Raw genomic sequence first — 24,161 nt, 5'->3', positions numbered from 1 at the left:
TAAGTGTCCATCAACGGATGAATGGATCAAGAAGATGTGGTTTATCTATACGATGGAATACTCCATGGCAATGAGAAAGAATGAAATCTGGCCATGTGTAGTAACATGGAGGGACCTTGAGGGTGTTATGCTGAATGAAATAAGTCAGGCAAAGAAGGACAAATATCATATGTTTGCACGTATAGGAGGATTAGGAGGAACTTAATGGATGACCATGGGGGAGAAGAAGGGGGAAATAGTGGGGGAGAGGGAGAGAGGCAAACCATGAGAGACTCTTGAGTGCTGAGAACAAACTGAGGACTGATGGATGTGGGGGGAAGGGAGGAGATGGGCATGGAGGGAGCTTGTGGGGATGAGCACTGGGTGTTATATGGAAACCAACTTGACAATAAACTATTTGTAAAAAAAAAAAAAATAAAATATTTTTTTAATGTTTATTTACTTTTGAGAGACAGAGAGACAGAGTGTGAGCAGGGGAGGTGCAGAGAAAGAAGGAGACACAGAATCAGAAGCAGGCTCCAGGCTCTGAGCTGTCAGCACAGAGCCCAGTGTGGGTCTCGAACTCACGAACTGCGAGATCATGACCTGAGCCAAAGTCGGCTACTTAACCAACTGAGCCACACAGGTGTCCCCCTTAAAGTCTGTTTAAAAACTGCTTCTTTGTTTGGTGTAACACTGTGGGACTTGTGACTGTAAACCCACATTGGCTGTCAGAGCCAGGTGATCTGGGGGCCTATCCCTTGGGCAATAGTTGCAAAAGCCTGGGTGCCGGACATGTGTAGAAGCTCTTTCCAGAGAGATACTGGTGATCTGGTGTTATTATTGGAGTATGACCCACTACCTCTTTTGAATTCCAGGTAGGATTGCAGTCAGCACCTAGATATATGTTAGTTACAGTCCAAATCCTCAGGTGGCAGCTTATAAATTATGCATTGAGACCATTTGCAGGGAAAAGCTGGGAGATGGACATTTTTGCCTGCTCCCTCTGTGCTGATCCTTGGGAAGATAGCTCATGGGTAATGCTCATGCACCTGTCAATGACTCCTGTTTTTGTTGCTTTACTTCTGCTTGGTCTCAGAGCCAGGTGCTTTGGGGGCCTTTCCCTCAGGTGGAAGCCTTAAATGTTGGGGCACCTGATATGTGGTCCAAACCCTTCACTCCTGAAGGAGAAGCTGGGAGCTGGGTATTCCCTCTTGATTGGATGGTGCTGTGTGTGGAGTGGGGTTTATGGCAAGAGTGTGACTCAGCCTTTCCTGCCCATTCAGATGTGGGTATTTTCTCTGTCACCTGATGTGTCAAACAACTAATTCTGGATTTCTCTCAGAGGGAATTGCTCCATATGGAGCTGTACATTTGGTGTGTCTGTGGGAGGAGGAAAATTCAGGAGCCTCCTATGTTGCCATTTTGGTCAAAAACAAAACAAAACAAAACCTTCTTTAATTTTTTTTTATTAATTTGTTTGTTATAGATTTTTTAAACCATGTTTTATGTGACAAGTATTCATTTATTCAATGAATGTTACTAAATACTACTCTAGATGCTGTGAACCCAGCAGTGAATCAGATGGAAAAAAATTCTGGAGCACACATTTTGGAAGGGGGGGGACAGACTAAGTCAATAAACACATAGCTATATTATATATCCTGTGATGAGTCTATGAAGACAAATGTAGTCAGATAAGGCAAATTAAGAGTGAGAAGTGAGAGTTCTTTTTCATGAAAGTTCTTAGGGAAGGCTCTCTGGTAAGGAGAATTTGAGTGCAGTTTTGGAGGATGTGAGGGAGTGAGGTATGTGGATATATGGAGTGAAATGGAGGGAGAATATTCCAGGTGGCTGGAGAGGCAAGCAAAAGCCCCGAGGCACCCCTTTCTGGTCTTTCTAAAATGAGGTATGCAGGAAATTTCAGCTTATAGCTTATGGATCTGGAGGCTTTTCATGTGTTCACTCTTTGGTTGAAAATCTAGGATTTGGAGACAGAGTCATGTAGCACCTGAAATAATCTTTATTATTCAATCATAAGTGCCAGGACTTAGGAACTTAGGAGAGTAGGAGAAACTATTTCTTGCGTTCTCTTGATTTTTGCTGGTGGAAAGAAAAAAGAAAAGAAAAGAAAAAGTAATACCTTCACCTTCTCTTTGTAATCTTAGAATACACTGTTAGGTCATGCAATAATATTATTTATGTTAAAAATTTTTAATAATTGTTTATGTGTATATTTTTGCATACCTCAGAAAATATGTAAACAGATCCTAGAGAGACATTGTTTTATTTTACTTTGTATTATTGGTTTGTATAGAACAAGAGTTACATATGTGATTGGAGTCTGGGAATGAATTAGGCTCAGGCATAAAGGAGTAAGCCTGGTGGAGGAATGGCAAATTAGAGACTTTTATTTCCCTGTGTAAAGGGAAGAGGTGTTACTTAACTCTAGATTGTCGTGTGGACCTAGTTTCGAACTTCTTTTCTGATTTTTCAAGAGAAGCCAGAGATTTGCATTTTATGTGTTTTCTCCTGCTTTTTAAACAACTAGAAACTAAATAAAATCATTTCAGGACACTCTTCAGGCCAGACAAAACATTCATGCAGGTGGGATTCAGACCTCAAGTTAGCAGTTTGCACCCTTTTGGGGTATAAGATCATAAATAATTGTCATTGCTTCCTTTTCAAGGTATACTATTGTATCCCTTGTAACAGTAATAAATTGCTAGCTATGAGATTTCTGGATACGAAGGGTTTTGAACAGACTATTGTACCGTTGCTCCCCTGGCTTGTTACTGATTATGTGTATTCTTCTTCTCTCAGGGTACGGTCAGACAGGCCCACTGTCTCAGCGAGCTGGCTATGACGCTGTTGCCTCTGCTGTTTCTGGTCTGATGCACATCACAGGACCTGAGGTAGGTATCACTCCTTAGCTTTAGAATATTCATAAATGTAGCCCCTATTTCTTCCAAAGGGATTTTCCTATTCATTAACCTATAAGCCTAAATTGGAGTTATCTTATAACAATCTCTTTAAAAAGCAAGAAGCAAAAAAATTAAGCAATGAATACTTTTTCTACGTGTATTACATCATTCAAGCTTGGTGTAGGCACCTGGATGTGACTTAGGAATAGTCCTGTGAAGTAGAATGACTGACTAGACCAGACTGCGAGGATCTATTCCTATGAGAGTACCCTCGTTTGGCAAGCGTACAGATGAGAAGGTCTCTTTTTCCCTCTGGAATATTAATAAATGGTCATGTATTTAAAAATTTGTTCCTTAAAGCCTCAGGTGGAGTTGTGTCTGATTGTTATATACATTAGGTTCTGACAGTGGGAGAATTATTGGATTTTATAACAAACCCTCTTTATTGATAATAGGTTGGGAATTTCTAAAGAGTATAGAGATGACTAAAATGTGTTTGGTTGGATCAAAGACTCTTAGAAAATGGATTCTGCGAGAAAACAGCAAGAAGGGCATGAAAGTTAAAAAAAAAAGGTATGAAAGTTAAAAAAAAAAAGGTATAAAAATAACGAAAGGCATCCATTTCCAAAATAGATTGGATCAGTAGGCCTAACACCTTTTCACCGTTAGGCGTTCCTTCACTGAATCACCTTCGTCAGTGAATTCTTTAGGAAATATTGCTGCAGTTTTGAGATAAACGGAGGCAGAGTGATCTCGAGTCTTCTCTTTTGCAGCCTTTCCTTCTTTTTATTAATTTTAAAGCAGCTGTTGGGATTTCAGTGTCTTAAGATATAAGTATTTGTTGCTTTTATTGTCTGTTTCATTTTCACAACTCTAAGAAAAAAATGTGTGTAGCCTTTTCTTAAAATATTTAAGGGCACCGGTTTTCTTTCTGTCCATGAGGAGGATGGAGGATGGATATCTCTCTCTTTGCTCTATCCATAGAAGAGCTTATGTGTACAGACATTATTATTGTGAGTGGTTTTGTTTTAAGAGTACTGAAGTTGGGGCGCCTGGGTGGCTTAGTCGGTTTAGCGTCCGACTTTCGCTCAGGTCATGATCTCGCGGTTCGTGGGTTCGAGCCCCGCGTCGGGCTCTGTGCTGACTGCCAGCTCAGAGCCTGGAGCCTGTTTCAGTCTGTGACCCCNCGCGGTTCGTGGGTTCGAGCCCCGCGTCGGGCTCTGTGCTGACTGCCAGCTCAGAGCCTGGAGCCTGTTTCAGTCTGTGACCCCCTCTCTCTCTGACTCTCCCCTGCTCACACTGTCTCTCTCTCTCTGTCTCCTAGAAATAAATAAAACATTAAAGAAAAAAAAAAGAGTACTGAACTCAACCATAAATATGAAAAGATCTTGGACTTTCTTTTTTTTTAATGTTTATTTATTTGTTTTGAGAGAGACAGACAGACAGACAGACAGAGAGCGAGGGAGGAGCAGAGAGAGAATGAGAGAGAGAATCCCAAGTAGGTTCCGTGCTCAGTGTGAGCCCAACGCAGGGCCAGATCCTATGAACTGTGAGATCATGACCTGAGTTGAAACTAAGAGCCAGACACTTAACTGTCTAAGTCATCCAGGCACCCCAGATCTTGGACTTTTAAATCTGTATATTCACATGTTAAAATGAACTAACTCAAAAGCAGCTTTTGTGAAGGATCACTGTGGTTCCCTTACTGCAGTGTGCTATACTCTCTGACAGGGGTGACCACCAGGTGTGTGCTCAACCTTAGCATCTGTCAGTCACTAACAGCCGCTCTCTCTTCTGTTATCCTAGATTTTGGGGAGATTTAGTTCTAGCCAAGCAGATAATGATAGCATTCATTGAGTGCTTACTATGTGCCCAGCATTAATTTATATACTTTCCATGTATTAGGTAAACTTAACTTCTATGTACTGTATTTCTTTCACACGGAGACATCTTTATATCTTAATTCACTGATCCAGTGAATGGTTATTGCATGGGTTCCCTCCCTATGCTGGGAACCGGAGGGTACTGGTGATAAAGCAGGTAACAGAGCAGGTGCAGTCCTTAAGTGGAGAAAACAGACATTAGCATTAAATACAAATAAAAAGAACTCTGAAGAATGGCTGTATATACTATTAACATATACAACAGTGTGCCCCAGACCATTATAATATGGTACTTCCAAAGTTCTCTGCAAAATGTGGTTTGACAATGAAGGATAAAAGCAGAAGTGAAGAGAATTAGGCCACGTTGGGGGCTCCCTTTAATCGAACTCCCTGTTGTCAGCAGTATTTTATACCTCTTGGCAGAGGAGGGCACACTCCTGAAAGCCCTGGCTAATATCTTCAAATAGCCAATGAGGATACATTATTGTCAGCTATATCATATTGCTCATGAACTTTTATCTACCTGCACAGCTGTGTATTTGTGCTGTAGCATAACTCCATCTTGTCAGGCTTCTCTGTCATGTATCACTATCCTGAGGCTTCACCACACCGCTCTACACAGTGCAGCCTAACATTGTCGGGATGGTTCATCAGGGAAGGCTACTCTGAGGGTCAGATGTGTAAGGTGGGACCCACTTAGGCATCAGCCTGGTTACCAGTGCTGGTGTCTAAATGTTGGAGAATCTGGTACATTTGAGGAAGCCAAAGAATTCCAGTATCATTGGATTGTTGTGAGCTGACAAAGAAGGGAGAAAATGAGGTGGGAGAGGTAGAAAATGGTAGCTGAACTTACTGTTTAGGAGCTTATTGTATTACTTAATAGTTTGATAAGAAGAGAAGATGCATTATTACATATATACGCTTTTTAAGTGATGATCTAATGTAATTCTTCCTATAAAATGGGTGATGTTCCCAAAGTATAGACTAGTATCATGATAAGCTTAAAAGTGCATTTAAAAAAAAATGACAAGATAAATTGTGCTTTTTATCCCAAGGGGGTATCACCTAAGTATATAATGTAGGATAAAATTTGTGAAAGCAGTCTTTATGATGAAATGTAAGCAATCCAGTTACAGTTGATTTCCACTAGATCTAAAATCTGGCCTTTTAGGTTAGGCATGCTGTGGAGTTGTCAGATAAGATTCATATTTGATTGTGGAGGAAAAGAGAACTGCTAACCAGTGCCTTCACTCTGCTGGACCCATGCTTGATGCTTACATAAGCTGTTATAAGTTTTGATCCTCCATTGAGCCTTCTCGGTAGGCATTGATAAATTCTGTAATAAAGGCTTACAGGGTTAGATAACTTGTCCAGAGTCCTGTTATGGTACATAAAGTGTTAAAGCCAGACTTAACCTGGATTTGCTTTACTCCTTACACCCTGGCACTGTAGCCGCTCTCCATACTGCCTGAAGAATGAATTCTGATTTTTATTGTATTTGCATCTTGCCTATGCAGGCTGCATGATATTGTATGTTACAGTTAGTGAATCAATCATGTGGTGTAGTGAGAAAGCATTTGATTAAGAGCCCAGAGGTCTCACTCTATCTCACTTACTCCTTGTAATGTTTACTGGCTGCCTACAATGTGCCCCGGGAGAATAATAAGCCTCAGAAGACCATGGTCTTTGCTTCATCATTGCTGTATCTCTGCCTAGAATAGTCTGGCACTTAGTAAGCACTTATTGAATAGATGTTGAATGAATGATAAATGAATATCTGGCACTGGGCTGTGTGACCTTGAACATATCACTGAGCTTCTCTGTGTTTCAGTGAAGTACACCTGGAGGTGATAGTCATATACTTTCTCTTCAAGGTATTGGATTAAGCAAATAAAATGTCTTTTATAAAACAAACACACAAAGTTGCATATAATGTGGGACAGTACATAAATAGTCAGCAAGTGCTTGGTATATATGTAGATTTCTCATCTCCACTCTTAGAGATACTGATCTGTGGGCTTAAGCCCATAAATCATTAACACATATTTAACGATGACCCCAAATTGTTCTGATGGAGATAGTTTACAGATAACACTTGGAGACGTTTTGAGAAGTGTTATTATTGAAAACCCCTTTGCATTGAAAGTAGGCAGCAGATATTCTTTGATAGCCTCTGACAGAAGCCAATGACTTACTAAGTTCTCTATATTATGATTAAATTATAACCTTGTGCCTCAAACAAAATTATATTATCTTTTTCATGTTCATGGCTCTGTGCTAACCAGTCATTACTTAAAACAGGTATCTATCTGTTTATCTTATTTTTTTTTAATGAATAGGGAATATGGAGAAGGGCTGGGAATGAAACCAGTGAGTATGAGATTCTGGAAAGTAAATGACTGATAAACATGTAATATGTATTCTGAGTAATAATTCACCTATAATTTATAGCACATATAAACATCAAGATGGGTTATTTTGATCAATCAATGAATAATGATGTATTGACCATATGTGTATAGTATTGTATTAGATATCATAAGTTAAGTAACTTACTATGTAAGTAACAATTTGATTAACTAGATTAAGACATATACCTATGTAAAAATTATAAATATTCTGTAAAGAATAGAAAAGTGCATAAAATTAAGTGGAATGCTCTGTAGCAGACAATATAGTCATAGGACAGAAGATCTCTAACTTTTTCTTGAGGATAAGCAACTTTGGAAAGCCTTTGAGTTTTATGATCGTAGAGGCCTGGGATAGGGAAATGTGTATGTGTGTGGATGTGTGTCTGTATGTGGGATGTTGATCATGAATTAAGTGCCTTGCAGGCAGCTGAGAATGGAAGATGTATGAGGACAAGGCGGTATGAGGGCAGTTGTCAGCTGTTTCTGTGAGAACTTCCAGGCTGGGGACAGCCTCTTATCCGACTTGATGTCTTAGTGCCCAGAGCAATGGGTACTCTCCAAATGTGTGTGTGTGTGTGTTTTAATGTAACTAATAAATTCTTCAAAATCCTATTTGTGGCTCACTTGGAATCTGTTACAAAGAACTTACTGTAACTTGAAGTAAATGTAAGTGTGGCTCAGAGCAGGACTTGAAAAAAGTGGCACGATTTGAGTTGAAAGCCACCTGGAAAAGTGGATAGCATCATCCCTAGTAGAGATTGCAGAGTAAATAAGGACAGAGAAGAAGGCAGGGATCAAGATTATGTAGGGCAAAGCAATGGGCCAGTTATTGGAAGAGCTGAATTAAGGTTTCAGAGCAGTGGGAGAAAAGTGGTGAAGGTGCTACTCTGCAAAGTCTTTAAGTTCAAGGGAAGAAGTTGGGATGTTGTTTGTTCACGGTGGAGTTATGGAAGTTTTCGGAAGGGGTGTGATGTATGAAACCTGTATTTCACGAAACATGAGATCATGGCCTGAGCCAAAGTCGCATGCTTAACCGACTGAGCCACCCAGGCGCCCCTTAAGGGTATGGCTTAATGATATTTTACAGATATATACACCGGCTTAAACATCACCTAATTCACCCCAGACTGTTCCCTCACGCCTCTTCCTAAATAGTACCTCCTCCTTGTAACCACTATTTTGACTTCTGTAGACTTTTATTTCTTAAACATCTATCAATAGAATCATATTGTTAAGGAGTACCTTCATGTCTGGCTTCTTTTGCTCAACGTAATGTTTTGAGGTTCATTCAATTGTGTGCATTCATGGTATGTTTTTACTGCTGTATAGTATTCTCCTGGTTGAATATATCACAATTTATCTACTGTTTTATTAATGAACATTTGAGCTGTTTCCAGTTTTTGCCTATTATGAATAAAACTTCCATGAACATTCTTTTTAATGTCTTTTGTTGGATATGCACACTCCCTTATTTTGGGTATATACCTAGGAGTGGGACTGATGGATCATGGGTTAGAGATACATTTAGCTTTAGTAGACTGCCAGTCTTCCAGAATGGTGCCAGTTTATAGGCAGAAGTTTTAGTTATCTTCACCAACCCTTGCCATTGGTAGTCTCTTTAATTATAGTGATGCTGATGGGTATGTTGTAGGTACTCATTGTGATGTGAATTTGCATTTCCCTGATGCATAATGATATACAATTTTTTTCATATTGCTAGTGGCCATTTGGATCTCTTTTGAACTATATGTCAGAATCTTTTCTGTTTTTTTTTTTTTGGAGTGTCATTTTTTATCATTGATTCATAGAATTTCTTTTTGTATTCTGGATACAAGTGTCTGTCAGATAAATGTATTGCTGATATTTTCTCCCCATCTATGGGCTTGCCTTTTTTACTATTGTAATGATGCTTTTTTTTTTTTACAAGTTTTAAATTTTAAGTTGAATTTATGGTTTCCATTTATTTGTTAGTGTTCTTTATGTTCTGTTTAAGAAATCTTTACTTGCCCTTAAGGCAGGAAGATTTTCTTCTATGTTTTTTTCCTAGAAGCTTTAGAATTTAAATTTCACAATTTGGGTTACATAAACTAAATGTTTTCTATTGTATTTTATTTCGCTTTATGTATCTTGGAGCTTATTCTGTATCAGTACACTTCCTTTCATTGTGTTTACATCTATAGATATGCCATAATTTACCTAAGAAGCCTCTTCTTAATGGACATTTCATTTATTTTGATTATTTTGCTATTTACATAAGATTACAGGAGATATTCTTTTTAAAAAATATGTTCATTTATATTTGAGAGAGAGAGAGGAGAGAGAGAGAGAGAGAAAGTGCTCTAGTGGAGGAGGGGCAGAGAGAGAGGGGGAGAGAGAGAATCCTAAATAGGGTCTTCAGTGACAGATGCAAGGCTCAGTCTCACAAGCCATGAAATCATGACCCGAGCCAAACTGAGTTGGATGCTTAACTGACTGAACCACTCAGGTGCTCTGACAGGGAATATTCTTGCACCTGTTATTTTTTCATGTGTAATTATATCTGTATTAAAAAGTCCCTAGGAAAAAATGCTGTGTCAAAGGATTTTTTCATTTGTACTTTTGATAGATAATGATATTCCATGAGATTCAAACAATTGATACTCCTGTCAGCAATGTCTGAGAATAAGGACCTATTTGAAATGTGAAATATGTATGTACAGGCATACCTCAGAGATATTATGAGTTTGGTTCCAGAGCACCACAATAAGGCCAGTATTGCAACAAAGGAAGTCAAATGAACTTTTGGAATATAAAAGTTATGTTTACACTGCAGTCCATTAAGTGTGTGATAGCATTATGTCTTAAAAAATGTACTTCCTTAACTTAAAAACGCTTTATTGCTGAAAATTGCTAACGATCAGTTGAGCTTTCAGTGAGCTATAATCTTTTGTCAGGTGGAGGGTTTTGCCTTGATGTTGGCAGCTGCTGACTGATTAGGGTGGTGGTTGCTGAAGGTTGGGGTAGCTGTGACAATTTTTGTCTTTAAGTTTTAATTTAAATTCCAATTAGTTAACATACAGTGTAATATTAGTTTCATGTATACAGTCTAGTGATTCAACACTTCCATATAGCACCTGGTGCTCATCACAAGTGCCATCCTTAATCCCCATCACCTATTTAATCTGTTTCCCACCCACCTCCTTTCTGGTAACCGTCAGTTTGTTCTCCATAGTTAAGAGTCTGTTTCTTGGATTGCCTCACTGTCTCTTTTATTGTTTCCCTTTTCTCATTTGTTTTGTTTCTTAAATTCCACATATAAGTGAAATCATATGGTATTTGTCTTTCTCTGACTGCCTTCTTTCACTTAGCATAATACCCTCTAGCTCTATCCATGTTGTTCCAAATGGCAAGATTTCATTCCCTTTTATGGCTGAGTAATATTCTATTGTATATATACACCACATCTTTACTCATTTATCTCTCGATGGGCACTTGGGCTGTTTCCACAGTTTGGCTATTGTAGATAATGCTGCTATAAACATCGGACTGCATTTATCCCTTTGAATTAGTACTTTTGTATTCTTTGGGCAAATACCTAGTAGTGCAAATCCTGGATCATAGGGCAGTTCTATTTTTAAATTCTTGAGGAACCTCCGTACTGTTTTCCAGAGTGGCTGCACCTGTTTGCACTCCCACCAATGGTGCAAGAGGAGTCCTTTTCCTCCACATCTTTGACAACACTTGTTGTTTCTTGTGTTTTTTATTTTAACCCTTCTGAGGGGTATGAGGGGATGCCTCATTGTAGTTTTGATTTGCTGTTCCCTGATGAACTGTGATGTTGATCGTTTTTTCCTGTGTCTGTTGGCCATCTAGATGTCTTCTTTGGAAAAATGCCCACTTCTTAACTGGGTAATTTGTTTTTTGGGTGCTGAGTTTGCTGAAGTTGCTACAACCCATGTCAAAGGAGGTTACTGTTGCCTGTGTTCTCTTATAGGATTTTAATGATTTCAGGCCTTACATTTAAGGCTTTAATGCATTTTGATCTTTTCTGTTTGTGTGTGTGTATAGTATAAAAAGTGGTCCAGTTTCATTCTTTTGCATATTGCTGTACAGTTTTCCCATCAACATTTCTTGAGGAGCCTGTTTTTTTTCCATTGGATATTCTTTCCTGCTTTGTCAAAGATTAATTGACCATATAACGGTGGGTTCATCTTTGGGTTTTCTGTCCTGTTAAATTGATCTATGTGTCTGTTTTGTGCCAGTGCCATATTGTTTTGATCGCTGCAGCTTTGTAATATAACTTGAGGTCTGGAATTGTGATGCTTCCAATTTATTTTCCTTTTTCAAGGTTGCTTTGGATATTTGGGGACTTGTGTGGTTCCATACAAATTTTAGAATTGTTTGTTCTAGTTCTGTGAAAAATGCTGTTGGTATTTTGATAGGGATTGAATTTGAATGTTTATATTACTTTGGGTAGTATAGACATTTTAACAATGTTTGTTATTCTGATCCACAAGCATGGAATGTTTTTCCATTTCTCTGTGCCGTCTTCCTTTTCTTTCATCAGTGTTTCATAGATTTCAAGGTACAGATCTTCCACCCCTTTGGTTAGGTTTATTCCTAGCTATCTTATTGTTTTTGTTGCAGTTGTAAATGGGATTGATTCCTTAATCTCTCTTTGTGCCACTTCATTATTCGTGTATAGAAATGCAACAGATTTCTGTATGTTGATTTTGTATCCTGCAACTTTACTGAATTCGTTCTAGCAGTTTTGTTGGTGGAGTCTTTTGGGTTTTCTATATACAGTATCATGTTATCCTGCAAATAGTGGAAGTTTTAGTTTGTCCTTGTTGATCTGGATGCCTTTTATTTCTTTGTGTTGTCCAGTTGCTGTGGCCAGGATGTCCAGTACTATATTGAATAGCAGGCAGTAACCTCTATTGACATCGGCTGTAGCATCTTCATTCTAGATATGTCTCATGAGACAAGGGAAACAAAATAAAAAATAAACTATTGGGACTAAACCAAAATAAAAAGCTTCTGCCCAGTGAAGGAAATAATTAACAAAACTAAAAGGCAAACTATGGAATGGGAGAAGATTTTTGCAAATGACATATCTGATGAAGGGTTAGTATCCCAAATCTACAAAGACCTTATTAAACTGAATACCCAGAAAACAAATAAGCCTGTTAAGAAATGGGCAGAAAACATGAATAAGCATTTTTCCAAAGAAGACATCCAGATGGCCAACAGACACACGAAAAAATGATCAACATCACAGTTCATCAGGGAACAGCAAATCAAAACTACAATGAGGCATCCCCTCATACCCCTCAGAAGGGTTAAAAAAAAAAAACACAAGAAACAACAAGTGTTGTCAAAGATGTGGAGGAAAAGGACTCCTCTTGCACCATTGGTGGGAGTGCAAACAGGTGCAGCCACTCTGGAAAACAGTACGGAGGTTCCTCAAGAATTTAAAAATAGAACTGCCCTATGATCCAGGATTTGCACTACTAGGTATTTGCCCAAAGAATACAAAAGTACTAATTCAAAGGGATAAATGCAGTCCGATGTTTATAGCAGCATTATCTACAATAGCCAATCTATGGAAACAGCCCAAGTGTCCCTTGATGGATGAATGGGTAAAAAAGATGTGGCATTTATATACAATGGAGTATTACTCAGCCATAAAAGGGAATGAAATCTTGCTATTTGGAACAACATGGATAGAGCTAGAGGGTATTATGCTAAGTGAAAGAAGATAGTCAGAGAAAGACAAATATCATATGATTTCACTCATACATGATATTTAAGAAACAAAATGACTCAGCAAAGGAGAAAAGAAAAAGAAGGAAAGAGGCAATCTGAGAAACAGACTCTTAACTATAGAGAACAAGCTGATGATTACCAGAGAGGTGGTGGGTAGGGGGTGATTAAAAAGGTGATGGGGATGAAGGAATGCCCTTGTTGTGATGAGCACTGGGTGTTGTATGGAAGTGTTGAATCACTCTACTATATACCTGCCACTAATATAACTCTGTATGTTAACTAACTAGAATTAAAAACTTATAAAAAGGGGCACCTGGGTGGCTCGTCGGTTAAGTGTCTGACTTCGGCTCAGGTCATGATCTCATGGTTCGTAGATTTGAGCCCCGCGTTGGACTCTGTGCTGACAGCTCAGAGCCTGGAGCCTGTTTCAGATTCTGTCTCTCTCTCTCTCTCTCAGAAATAAATAAAACATAAAAAAAAACTTATAAAAAGAAGTTAAACAATGCAGAATATAATGGATTAGAAAACAAATTATCCTAGATTTTACCACTCAGAAGTTACTAGTAGTAATATTTGGTGAGCATCATTCTAGACATCTGTTTCTGCTTTACAAGTGGGCATATTCAGATGGCATGATGAATGGAAATAATTTCATAAGAACAAGGTCATAATGTATCTTGACTATAATATTCTTGTTGATTTAAAGCCAATAAGTATTAAGTACAGTTGAATTTAACAGAGGAGCAATAAATTAAGTGAAATAGAAGGCATTGCTCGAATTTAGCTAAATCTTCCTTCTTTACAAAAGTAATTGTGCATAACAGATCCTTTCAAGGTTGAGACAAGAGATTATGAAAACCCATCAAATGATGTTGGAGTCATTTCATGCTTTGTTAACTAACCTCATGTTCATTTTTAAACATTATGTGTTGATTTCGTGCTATGAGAAATTATTAGCATTCTTACATTTCTTCCCTCTGCCTCCCTTTCATCACTTCCCAATTGTTGCTGATCAGTACTTTGACTTAGTCGAAGTTTAGTCATTATTTATACTTAAGTACTTTTACTCACTTGCTGTCTCTCTAATACCAGCTCTAGTCAGGGTCCAAAGCATTGAAATTCTGGACTGCAATAATCATTTTGGCAACTTGGAGTTGTTGCAGGTATAGGAATAGGAGTGGGATGAGGTTAAAGAGGTTGAGTGGGGTGTGGTAGGAGGCCAAGCCTTGCAGGACTGAGTGCAGTCCTGGGGCTTAGGGCTGCTTCTGTCTAGACCCCAGCAAGTGCCCTGCGCTAGGCCCACCTCAGCCAGCCAGTGGTGTGTGAACTCCCATAGGAATGGACAAGGCAAAGCCTGCCGCCGCTTCTTGCCTTGGTTCTGGATGTTAGACTTTTTCCTTTAAGGGCATTTGTTTTTTAAGTTTAGTTATTTATTTTGAGAGGGAGTGGAGGAGTTGGGGAGGAGCAGAGAGAAAGGGAAAGAGAGAATCCCAAGCAGGCCCTGTGCTGAAGCACAGAGCCAGACATGGGGCTTGATCCCAGGAACCATGAGATAATGACCTGAGCCAAAATCAGGAGTCAGATGCTTAACAGACTGAGCTATCCAGGCACTCCTCCGTTAAGGGTACTTGTGTTAAGTTTTCTTTTCTCAGGGTTCTTCTTCTTCTTCTTCTTTTTTTTTTTTTTTTTAACTCTTTTATTGTGCTTCTTTCCTATTAGAGAGTTTCGGTGTGGATTCTCAGGAATTGGTCAACTAAAGCTATCTTTCCTTAGTATTGCCTGGACAGGGCGGGGAAGTAAGGAGCTGTACCACATGGCTGCTCCTCAGTTTTGGTTCTTTTCAATGGTCTTTGCCTTTCAGGATCATCATTCCATCGTTTCAGAGTTTTACATCTTTGGTTCATAATAGGACTAATTTATATGACCTAGGAAAAACAAACAACACCCATAGAATCCACACAAAGAAGATGATGGGGAAGGTATAAATGGGTTGGTAGAATTGTGCTTTAATGTGTCTGTTCACTAGCAGAAAACAGTAATTTTCCAATTATACTTGTATTTTCCCAAATAAAACAATGTGTAATAACATTTTGATTTGTTTATTAAAGTTACAATTCTGTAGGTCACATAAGATTCCAAGATAAAAAAATTCTAAGGATATACCATACATTGGTTAATATGGTTTTATTTTAATAAATATTTTGGGATAGTATCCAAATCATGGAAAATGTTTTGTGAGACACAGAAAATCTTACTAAGAATTTTCAAATATAATTATTACAGAAGTTATAAATAATAATTCTCAAAGTACTGAAGTTTTAGAGTTAATAACATATCATTCTTCTTATTTCCTAACACCTCTCAGAAATAGAGTGTATAAAAATGATTTGATTTGTTAAAACTTTGTAGAGCTAATGAATATTATAACTATGGTAAGGAATTGTAGTTTGGAAACAATGAGGCCATTTTGATCTTTATCAGAGCAGTTGTGTGATATAGAAAAAAAAAGCATGGACTTTGAGTTACATAGAGTTTGAATCTAGGCTCTGTTATTTATTATCTAAGTAATTTTACACAAGGTACTATGAAAGTCCATTCCCTCATCTGTAAAATGGCAATCACATACCTATTTCTCATAGTTGTTGTGAAGATTCCACCTATTGTAGTGCCTAAATAAGAGTATGTGCTGAATAAATGGAATATGTGAATTAGTGTCCTAGTAAGTAAAGGTCAGTCTTGAAAGGGCAACATTACTTTTAGCTTGTCCACCCATCTCACAATATTTCCAGTCACTCTCCACCTCCTTACCCTCCTTTCTTTTTCTTCAAAGCACTTATTGTGTGTGGAATGATATTTCATTCTTTTTTAAAAAGTTCTTTCTTTTATTTTGAGAGAACATGTGGGGGAGGGGCAGAGAGAGAGAAGGAGAGTGAGAATCCCAAGCCAGAAGCAGGATTGGAATCCACAGACTTTGAGATCATGACCTGAGCCTAAATCAAGAGTCAGATGCTTAACTGATTCAGCTACCCATGCACCCCTATTCTTATCAGTTTATTGTTTACTGTCCGTTTTCGCCATTAAAATGTATTTCTTTTAGAGAAAGCATTTTATTTTTTAATGCTTGATTCTTTTTATTTGTTCACCAAATGTACACTAATCAATAGTTCTCTAGGTTCTGAGTCCTTCCAAGCTGCTATGATAAAATATCGCAGGCTGGGACAGAAAGCATTTCATTTTAGAAGGAGTATGTCTTAATTCTAAAATGTCTAATGCTTGCTAAAAATTTCTTTATACTATAAAAAGCCATGCAACCTTCTATAGTTTAAGATATCAAATTATTCTTGATTACTGTTTCTTTTTCTGTACCTCAAAAGCCTTTAAAACTGTACCTGTTCTTTTTTTCTAGAAAATTCCTGGGGTGCCTGGGTGGCTCATCGGTTAAGCATCCGACTTTGGCTCAGGTCATGATCTCACAGTTTGTGTGTTTGAGCCCTGCGTTGGGCTCTGTGCTGACAGCTTGGGGCCTGGAGCCTGCTTCAGATTCTGTATCTTCCTCTCTCTTTGACCTACAGCCCCCCGCCCCGACCCCACCACTCATGCTCTGTTTGTCTGTCTCTCAAAAATAAATAAACATTGAAAACATTTAAAAAAAAAAGAAAATTACTTTTTCAAAACTTTAACACATTTATGTTTAATGATTCTTTTGTTTTCATAGGATAAAAAGTAAATATTTGGTTTAAACTTAGAAAGAGAATAGTAATAGAGATGTCATTCAGTTTGAACTCATCCATAAATTGCAGTAGAAAAGAATAATAACAGGAGGCTTAAAGATATGATTTTGTTTTTGCTTTATTCTATGAAAGAGTTAAAAAAAAAAACAGGCTGAATTGTCTGCTTATAATCTTAGGTTTGCATATTTTCTCTTATTTGTAATCTCATTTTCCCCTGACGTTTTCTTTTGATCATCAGTCTAAGATTTTCTCATCTAAAAAGTTATATATTGGGATTACATAGACTGAGGAATGAGGATGTATGCATATTACCCTTTTTGGGGTAAGGAAGTCTCAGCACCTAGTCTGTTTGGGAGGGAGGATTCTTTTTTCTTAACATTTATTTTTGAGAGAGAGAGAGACAGAGCGCGAATCGGGGAGGGGCAGAGATAGAAGGAGACCCAGAATGTGAAGCAGACTTCAGGCTCTGAGCACAGAGGCTGATGCAGAGTTAGAACTCACAAACTGCAAGATCATGACCTGAGCCAAAGTTGGGTGCTTAACCAACTGAGCCACCCAGGCACCCAGGAGTGAGGATTCTTAATGGTCAGCAGTTTTTGTTATAGAGGTTGGTCATTGTTATCACATTTCTAAACTGTCCAGTATATGTATAACCAGAATTTGAATACATTATTTTTATTTACCATTTTCTTCAATCAAATTATTTGTTTATGTTGATTCCTTTGATATTCAGTATAATTCTGAGCTGAATCCACTCTTGTTTCACATTGCAGAGGAAGAAGATTATTATAGTTTATCTATATATAGCACTGGTACTCCTGGAAATGTAATACTGAGTTGATGTGTAAGCACCGAAAATGCCAGAGAAATGTCAACAAGTTGGACACATCCCAAAGAAATGTTGAAAAAAAAATCCTTTTTTTAAAACCAGGAGGAAAGCCTAAAGTAAATATAAACAGTTTATTTAAATGTTGTAGGACAAAAAGGATATTCAATACCAATATAGAAAGAGATTATACATTGGGGCATTTTGTAATATTATTTATATCATGGTTGGGTAATATTTACTTTTTTCAAATTCCTCTCAACTGGAGGATGTTCATCCTTGGCTATTGCACCTTCTGCAAACATGAGGCTAGGGATGGAGTCCCAGTTTTCCTGCTGTCTGTCCCCACATCGAGTCTGTGGTTCTATAACCTAGGCCGATGCTCGCTCCACTTCTAAAATCTCGGCACAAACCCTCTCTTTTCCATGCTTCGAGCTGTGGTCATCCTGGTCTTGTCTCCCTTCTGCCTTCTTATTCCAAACTGTCACCCTCACAGTTGTCTCGTCATCTGTCATTATCTTGAACTGTTTTAACACCTTCATTGAACAGTCCCAGGAATTAGAAATCTGGGTTTGAACGTTCATCCTGTCATTCAGTGTAACATAAGACAAGTTGTCTACATGAATTTTTCTCCTTCATAAGACAGAGAAAACATCTTGATAAATGGTGATTGTAAAGTTGTAACATGATTGTAGAAGCATCACGCGAATTACACGGGAAACCATGCTGTTATCTTACTCAGTGCCTGTTCTATAGTTATGTCTTACTTAGTCACAGTTAGTTTGGTTCATCAAACCAACTTAGATGTCCGTGTTTTATATCTTGTGTAGCATATAAAGATTCCATTTTGGGATATATTCTCTGATTGCATCTTCCATGCCACAAATTCCTTCACCTTATTAACTCTCTTAATCTTTTAAACCCACTTTACTTACTTACCTTTCCTTTACTTCATTCCCTTGCTACTCTCTGTAACTAAGAAGTAGGATGATGGGTCTCTGCACTTTGTCAGTTCTGAGCTTGAGGGAGCCTAGGCTCTAGAAACTGTGTTCATCTGGATAGTAGTGTCCACCCCTACTTCAGGGAGTTTTACAATGACATGTGTTTGTTATTGGCATTTAGTAGTAGTTATTGGCATTGGGGTAGGGATGAGTAAACATCCTTGATATATGGGATGGGCTCATGAATCTAAAATTCTCCCTCCAGGGGTGCCTGGGTGACTCCATTGGGTCAATATCCTACTGTCCTACGCTTGATTTCGGTTCAGTTTGTGATCTCACAATCTGTGGGTTTGTGAGATCGAGCCCAGTGTTGGGACCTGTGCTGACAGTTTGTAGCCTGCTTGAGACTCTCCCTTTCCCTCTCTCTCTGCCCCTCCCCCACTTGTGGGTGCACATGTATGCTTTGTCTAAAAATAAATTTTTAAAAAAGCACTAAAAATATCTTAAAAAAAAAAACTCTCCCTGTAGAATGCCAGTAGTGCCCTTATTGAAAGCACTACTCTGTATCCAGGATTTTTGTTCGTCATTTATAACCTGGTTCCTTTCTTACCTTTTTAGGCAACATTTGCCACATCTTTCTCTAAGTACCCATATAATTTTCACTATGCTGTTAATTGTATGTCTCTCTGTCTTTAGAATATAAGTGGCTTAACTCAGGGAGAGTGTCTTTGGAACACTTACTTTTGTATACCTAGAGTATAATACAGACCTCCTACACAGTTGGTACTCACTGAATGTTTGTTACATATGAATTTGGAATCTCTCATTGTTTCAGGAAGGATTCATCTTCCATTTGATAAAAAGAGGTTGATAAAGTGTAGCAACATCTAGTTTCCTTCTGAAGTTCTTTCTTTAAAATTTATTTATTTATCCGGGCACCTGGGTGGCTTAGTCGGTTAAGCGTCCGACTTTCGCTTAGGTCATGATCTCGTGGTTCGTGGGTTCGAGCCCCGCGTCGGGCGTCAGCACAGAGCCTGGAGCCTGTTTCAGAGTCTGTGTCTCCCTCTCTCTCTGACCCTCCCCTGTTCACACTTTCTCTCTCTCTCTCTCTCCTAGAAATAAAATAAATTAAAAACATTTATTTATCTACTTATTTATTTACTTAGAGAGAGAAAGAGAACGAGTGGGGGTGGGGTCAGAGAGCTAGGGGGACAGAAGATCCGAAGCAAGCTCTGTGCTGACAGCCGACAGCTGGATGAGGGGCTCAAACCCATGGACCATGAGATCATGACGCTTCACCGACTGAGCCACCCAGGCTCCCCTAACGTTCTTTAAGAGACATGCAAATAAAAAGAATATCTTTCTTATGGGGTAGATCATATCTCATACTCAGAAAATGAGAAGAAAGAATTTGGGGGTTGTGACTATTTGGGAAAATACGGTAAAAATATTTGAAAAACTTGAGGTAAGGATTAAAAAACATTTAAATAAGTTTCTTTCTAATGTTTTTGTGTTTTGGATCTTATAATAGAAAGATCGTCCCCTCCCTTTTTTTTCCTATCTCACTAAATGGTTGTTTTTGAGAGCATTGTGTTCATTTTGAGTCATCATGCTTTGAAAAAGTGTTATAATCAGAGAAGATCCTGAAAAGAATGGCCAAAATTATCCCAGGGATATAAAATAGTGTTTTTTTGTTTTTGTTTTTTCAATGAAAGCTTATAGGGACTGGATGTGTTTACCAGAGATAGGGCAAAGAAATAATTTGATTTCTGTTTTCATCTATTTTGGGGAAGAGAATGTAAAGTAGTTATTTTCATTGCTCATAGAATAACAAATAAGAGAAAATGTGCTCACATCAGAGAGGAGATTTTAGTTAGCTGAATGAAGAGCTTTCTGACCATTAGGGTATTGAATAGTGCAGTGCATGAAGAAGAAGGTCATGCCATTTCTACTGGTATGGTGGAATGGAAAGACACTGTGCTTTGAGACAGGAATCATAGGCCCACTTACCATCTCTGCACCTCATTTTACTTTTCATTGGTAAAAATGAGAATATGTCCTGAACGATGTCCTTAGGTGAAATGACATAATGTGTGGTCCAGCACCTGGGAAATAACTCTAGCTCCTGTCTCCTTTCTGGTGCATGCCTGGTGTGTACTAGGTAGTCAGTAACTGTTCTCCTTCCTCTCAAGATCCTTGAGGAGAGGTACAGTTAAGCATCTGTACAGGAAGATTTAGAAATGTACCTGTCTTAAGGCAGTGAGTTAGGCCCAATGCCCTTTTCAGAGTTTTTACATCTTTAGGAGTCTTTATTTACTGCTCTATTTGGAAACCAAGTAATAGATTGTTTTAAGTTCCTTTGTGGGAAAGATTGACCAGTTAAGGACGAAGCGTGTGATTCATACTTCATTATACACTGTAAAAAGAAAGATGCAGAGTGTCAGGAATTACCTTTTGAACCATAGAGAATTTTGATGGAAAGTTAACGAGAGCTTACATTCTGAGTTAGCATCTTCCCTAGGACGTTGGACTGTAGGGCAGATCAAAATGTGTATTTTGCACCCTGGCATTTTAATTTACATAAGATCAGGGTAAAATGACTAAAAGGGGGGAGATTAAGGAGGGTCTCTAAAGGGCAGTATGCAGCCTTGAGGAAATAAGATTTAACTCGGTTAGTCTTAGTTCTGAACCACCTAATTTTCACCCATTGTTATCCCTCTGGTTGGAGGTCAGGCACCATAACCCTGTTTAGCTGTCACTGAGGAATAGTTTCCACATTGACTTTTGAGAAGGAAGTTTAATTTTCTGTCTTTTGCTACATGCTCAGAGAGGAATAGACATCTCCACTTTTGGCATGAAAAGTTCTGAAGTATTAGGAAGAAAGATACTTAAGTGTGTGCAAACACAGTACCTTTCAGTAGAATAAAATGTGATTTTATTTTATTTATTTTTTTAAAAATATTTTTTAATATTTTTTATTTATTTCTAGGGGAGAGAGAGAGGGACAGCGTGAGCAGGGGAGGGTCAGAGAGAGAGGGAGATACAAACTCTGAAACAGGCTCCAGGCTCCAAGCTGGCAGTCAGCACAGAGCCCGACGCGGGGCTCGAACCCACGAACCGTGAGATCATGACCTAAGCGAAAGTCGGACGCCTAACCGGCTAAGCCACCCAGGCGCCCCGAGAGTAAAATGTGATTTTAGTCAAATGCTAGAAGTAGTGTTTCCCTTTGTACATTGAGGATAAACCAGTGCAAAAGTATTAAATACTTGATTTGTAGTCAGAGTCCCCGGAAAAGAATTTTGAATTTTTCACGAAGCTTACAGTGGTGCGGGTAAATTAGAATTCCTCTCCGGATGTGTAAGGGATGTTGAAGAATTCTAAGAACTGTAGCTTGTCCCCTTTTGTGTCCTCAGTGTTCCATCTACAGTGTATTGCCAGTTTTCCTCTGGGCCAGCTGGAAGCCTTGATTTCCATTCTGCTAACAATTATTGTGTAATAATTCACCCTAAAACTTAATGACTGCCAACAACAGCACTTATTATATTAACTCTCATAGTTACCATGGGCCAGGAAATAGGGAAGGGCTTAGCGGGGCGGCTCTGGCATGGGGTTTCTTTCTTTCTTTCTTTTTTTTTTTAATGTTTTATTTTTATTTCTAGGAGAGAGAGAGAGAGAGAGAGAGCGTGAGCAGGGGAGGGTCAGAGAGAGAGGGAGTCACAGACTGAAACAGGCTCCAGGCTCTGAGCTGTCAGCACAGAGCGCGACGCGGGGGTCGAACCCACGAACCGCGAGATCATGACCTAAGCGAAAGTTGGACGCTTAACCAACTGAGCCCCCCAGGCGCCCCTCTGGCGGGGGGTTTCTAAAGCAGCTGTAGTCAAAGGGAACAGTGGGCTTGGAGCGTCTTGCGGCCCCCAGGCATCTCTCTGTGCAATCTTGGGGCTTCTCCATGTGTACTCTTTACATGGGGGCTCAGAGCTCTACTTGCACAAGCAGTCAGGTGAGCAAGACAAAGGCCCCATTACATACGTGTTTTGTGATGTAGTAGTTCTGCAAGTTATGCTCTAATCCTTCTTCAGCGTTTTATTGAGCGTGTCACAAGACCATCCAGATTCAAGGATCCGGAAGTGGCAAGGTACTAGAAGGGCAGATGGGATGGGTATATCACAGCCATCTCTGGGAAGGACAGTCGGCCACAGCCTGTCAGCGTGCTACAATGCTACATAAAGAGCAGGTGGGATTGAGGCACAATCTTTCCACTTTGTGGAAATCTGTGAGTAACAATGGACTTTTTGTAGCTTTAATTGTTTTCTCTTGGCTTTTCCTGTGGCAAAAATCGGTTATGGAGTAAGCTTTAATTACCTCAATATCAACCTTCTCTCCTGTGAGTGTCTGAACCTAATTACTAAAGAAGAGGCCAGAATGGAAGTCAGAGCAGAAATCTCTTGACACATTAGATAGCAATTTTGAGCAGGTAAAAAGGATATGTTTTCACCATTTATTCTTCGCCTTTTAAAACTTGTATGTTAATGACTTGATAATCCATTTGGATAAAACAAATGCACAGCCATAGAGAGCAGAAAGATAAATTGTTTCTTTATGTGCTGATGGCTTATTCTTGTGCACCAAGATTGGCTTTAATATGCTTTGGGTTCTATCTATTTTTGTCCTGACTAAACAACTAAAATAATTATTTTCACCAGATTTCCTGCTTTTATTTGGCTTATCCTAGCAATTCCATGCATGTGAAGGGTTCAGGAAGAATTGTATTGGATAACTTGTAATACTGATGTAAAAGATTTTTCTACACAAAATAATTGCATTCAAAGTACATAATGTAGATCTTTGAGACATCATTCATTGATGGGAAATGAAATTGAATGAAGTAGGTAAAATCATAGGATGGGAAAAGCCCTCAAGAGTTCATCTGTTTAACACAGAGAAGCAACAGATGTAGAGAAAGGAGAATTCTCTTACATTTTTGGTGGGAATGCAAATGGAGCAGCCACTCTGGAAAACAGTAGGGAGGCTCCTCAAAAAGTTAAAAATAGAACTACTCTACCACCCAGCAATTGCACTACTAGGTATTTCCCCAAAGGATACAAAAGTACTGATTCAAAAGGGCATATGCATCCCAGTGTTTATAGCAGCATTATCAACAATAGCCAGATTATGGAAAGGGCCCAAATGTCCATCAATTGATTAATGGATAAAGAAGATTACACACACACACACACACACAGACACACAGACACACAGACACACACACACACACACACACACAGGTATATTACTCAGCCACCAAAAAGGATGAAATCTTGCCATTTGCAATGATGTAGATGGAGCTAGAGTTTATTATGCTAAGCTAAATAAGTCAATCAGAGAAAAGCAAATATAGCATTCATATGTGAAATTTAAGAAACAAAACAGGTGAACATAGGGGAAGAAGAAAAAAAAAAAAGAGAGGAAAGCAAACCATAAGAGACTCTTAACTATTGAGAACAAAGAGAAGATTACCAGAGGGGAGGTAGATGGGGGATGGGTGAAATAGGTGAAGAGGATTAAGTATACCCTTACCGTGATGAGCACTGAGTAATGTGTAGACTTGTTGAATTACTATATGGTACATCTGTAAGTAATATAACTCTGCATGTTAATTAAACTGGAATTAAAGTTAAAAATAATTTACTAAAAGAAAGAAACATTGACTTTTAGATT

General features: G+C 38.6%; 1 protein-coding gene across 1 annotated transcript in view; it reads left to right on the top strand.

The window, feature by feature from the left end:
• Positions 1 to 24,161, top strand: part of SUGCT (succinyl-CoA:glutarate-CoA transferase) — a 737,889-nt gene that overhangs the window by 85,033 nt on the left and 628,695 nt on the right. Inside the window, exon 7 of the mRNA XM_039237988.1 lies at positions 2,803 to 2,894. Coding sequence (XP_039093919.1) covers positions 2,803 to 2,894 — 92 coding nt within the window. The remainder of the gene's footprint in view (positions 1 to 2,802; positions 2,895 to 24,161) is intronic.

The sequence above is a fragment of the Hyaena hyaena genome, unplaced genomic scaffold, assembly GCF_003009895.1.
Source record: "Hyaena hyaena isolate Hyena2069 unplaced genomic scaffold, ASM300989v1 scaffold_133, whole genome shotgun sequence".
Taxonomy (NCBI): Eukaryota; Metazoa; Chordata; class Mammalia; order Carnivora; family Hyaenidae; genus Hyaena; species Hyaena hyaena.
The sequence above is the reverse complement of the archived record's forward strand: the minus strand, read 5'-3'. Positions and strand labels throughout refer to the sequence as shown.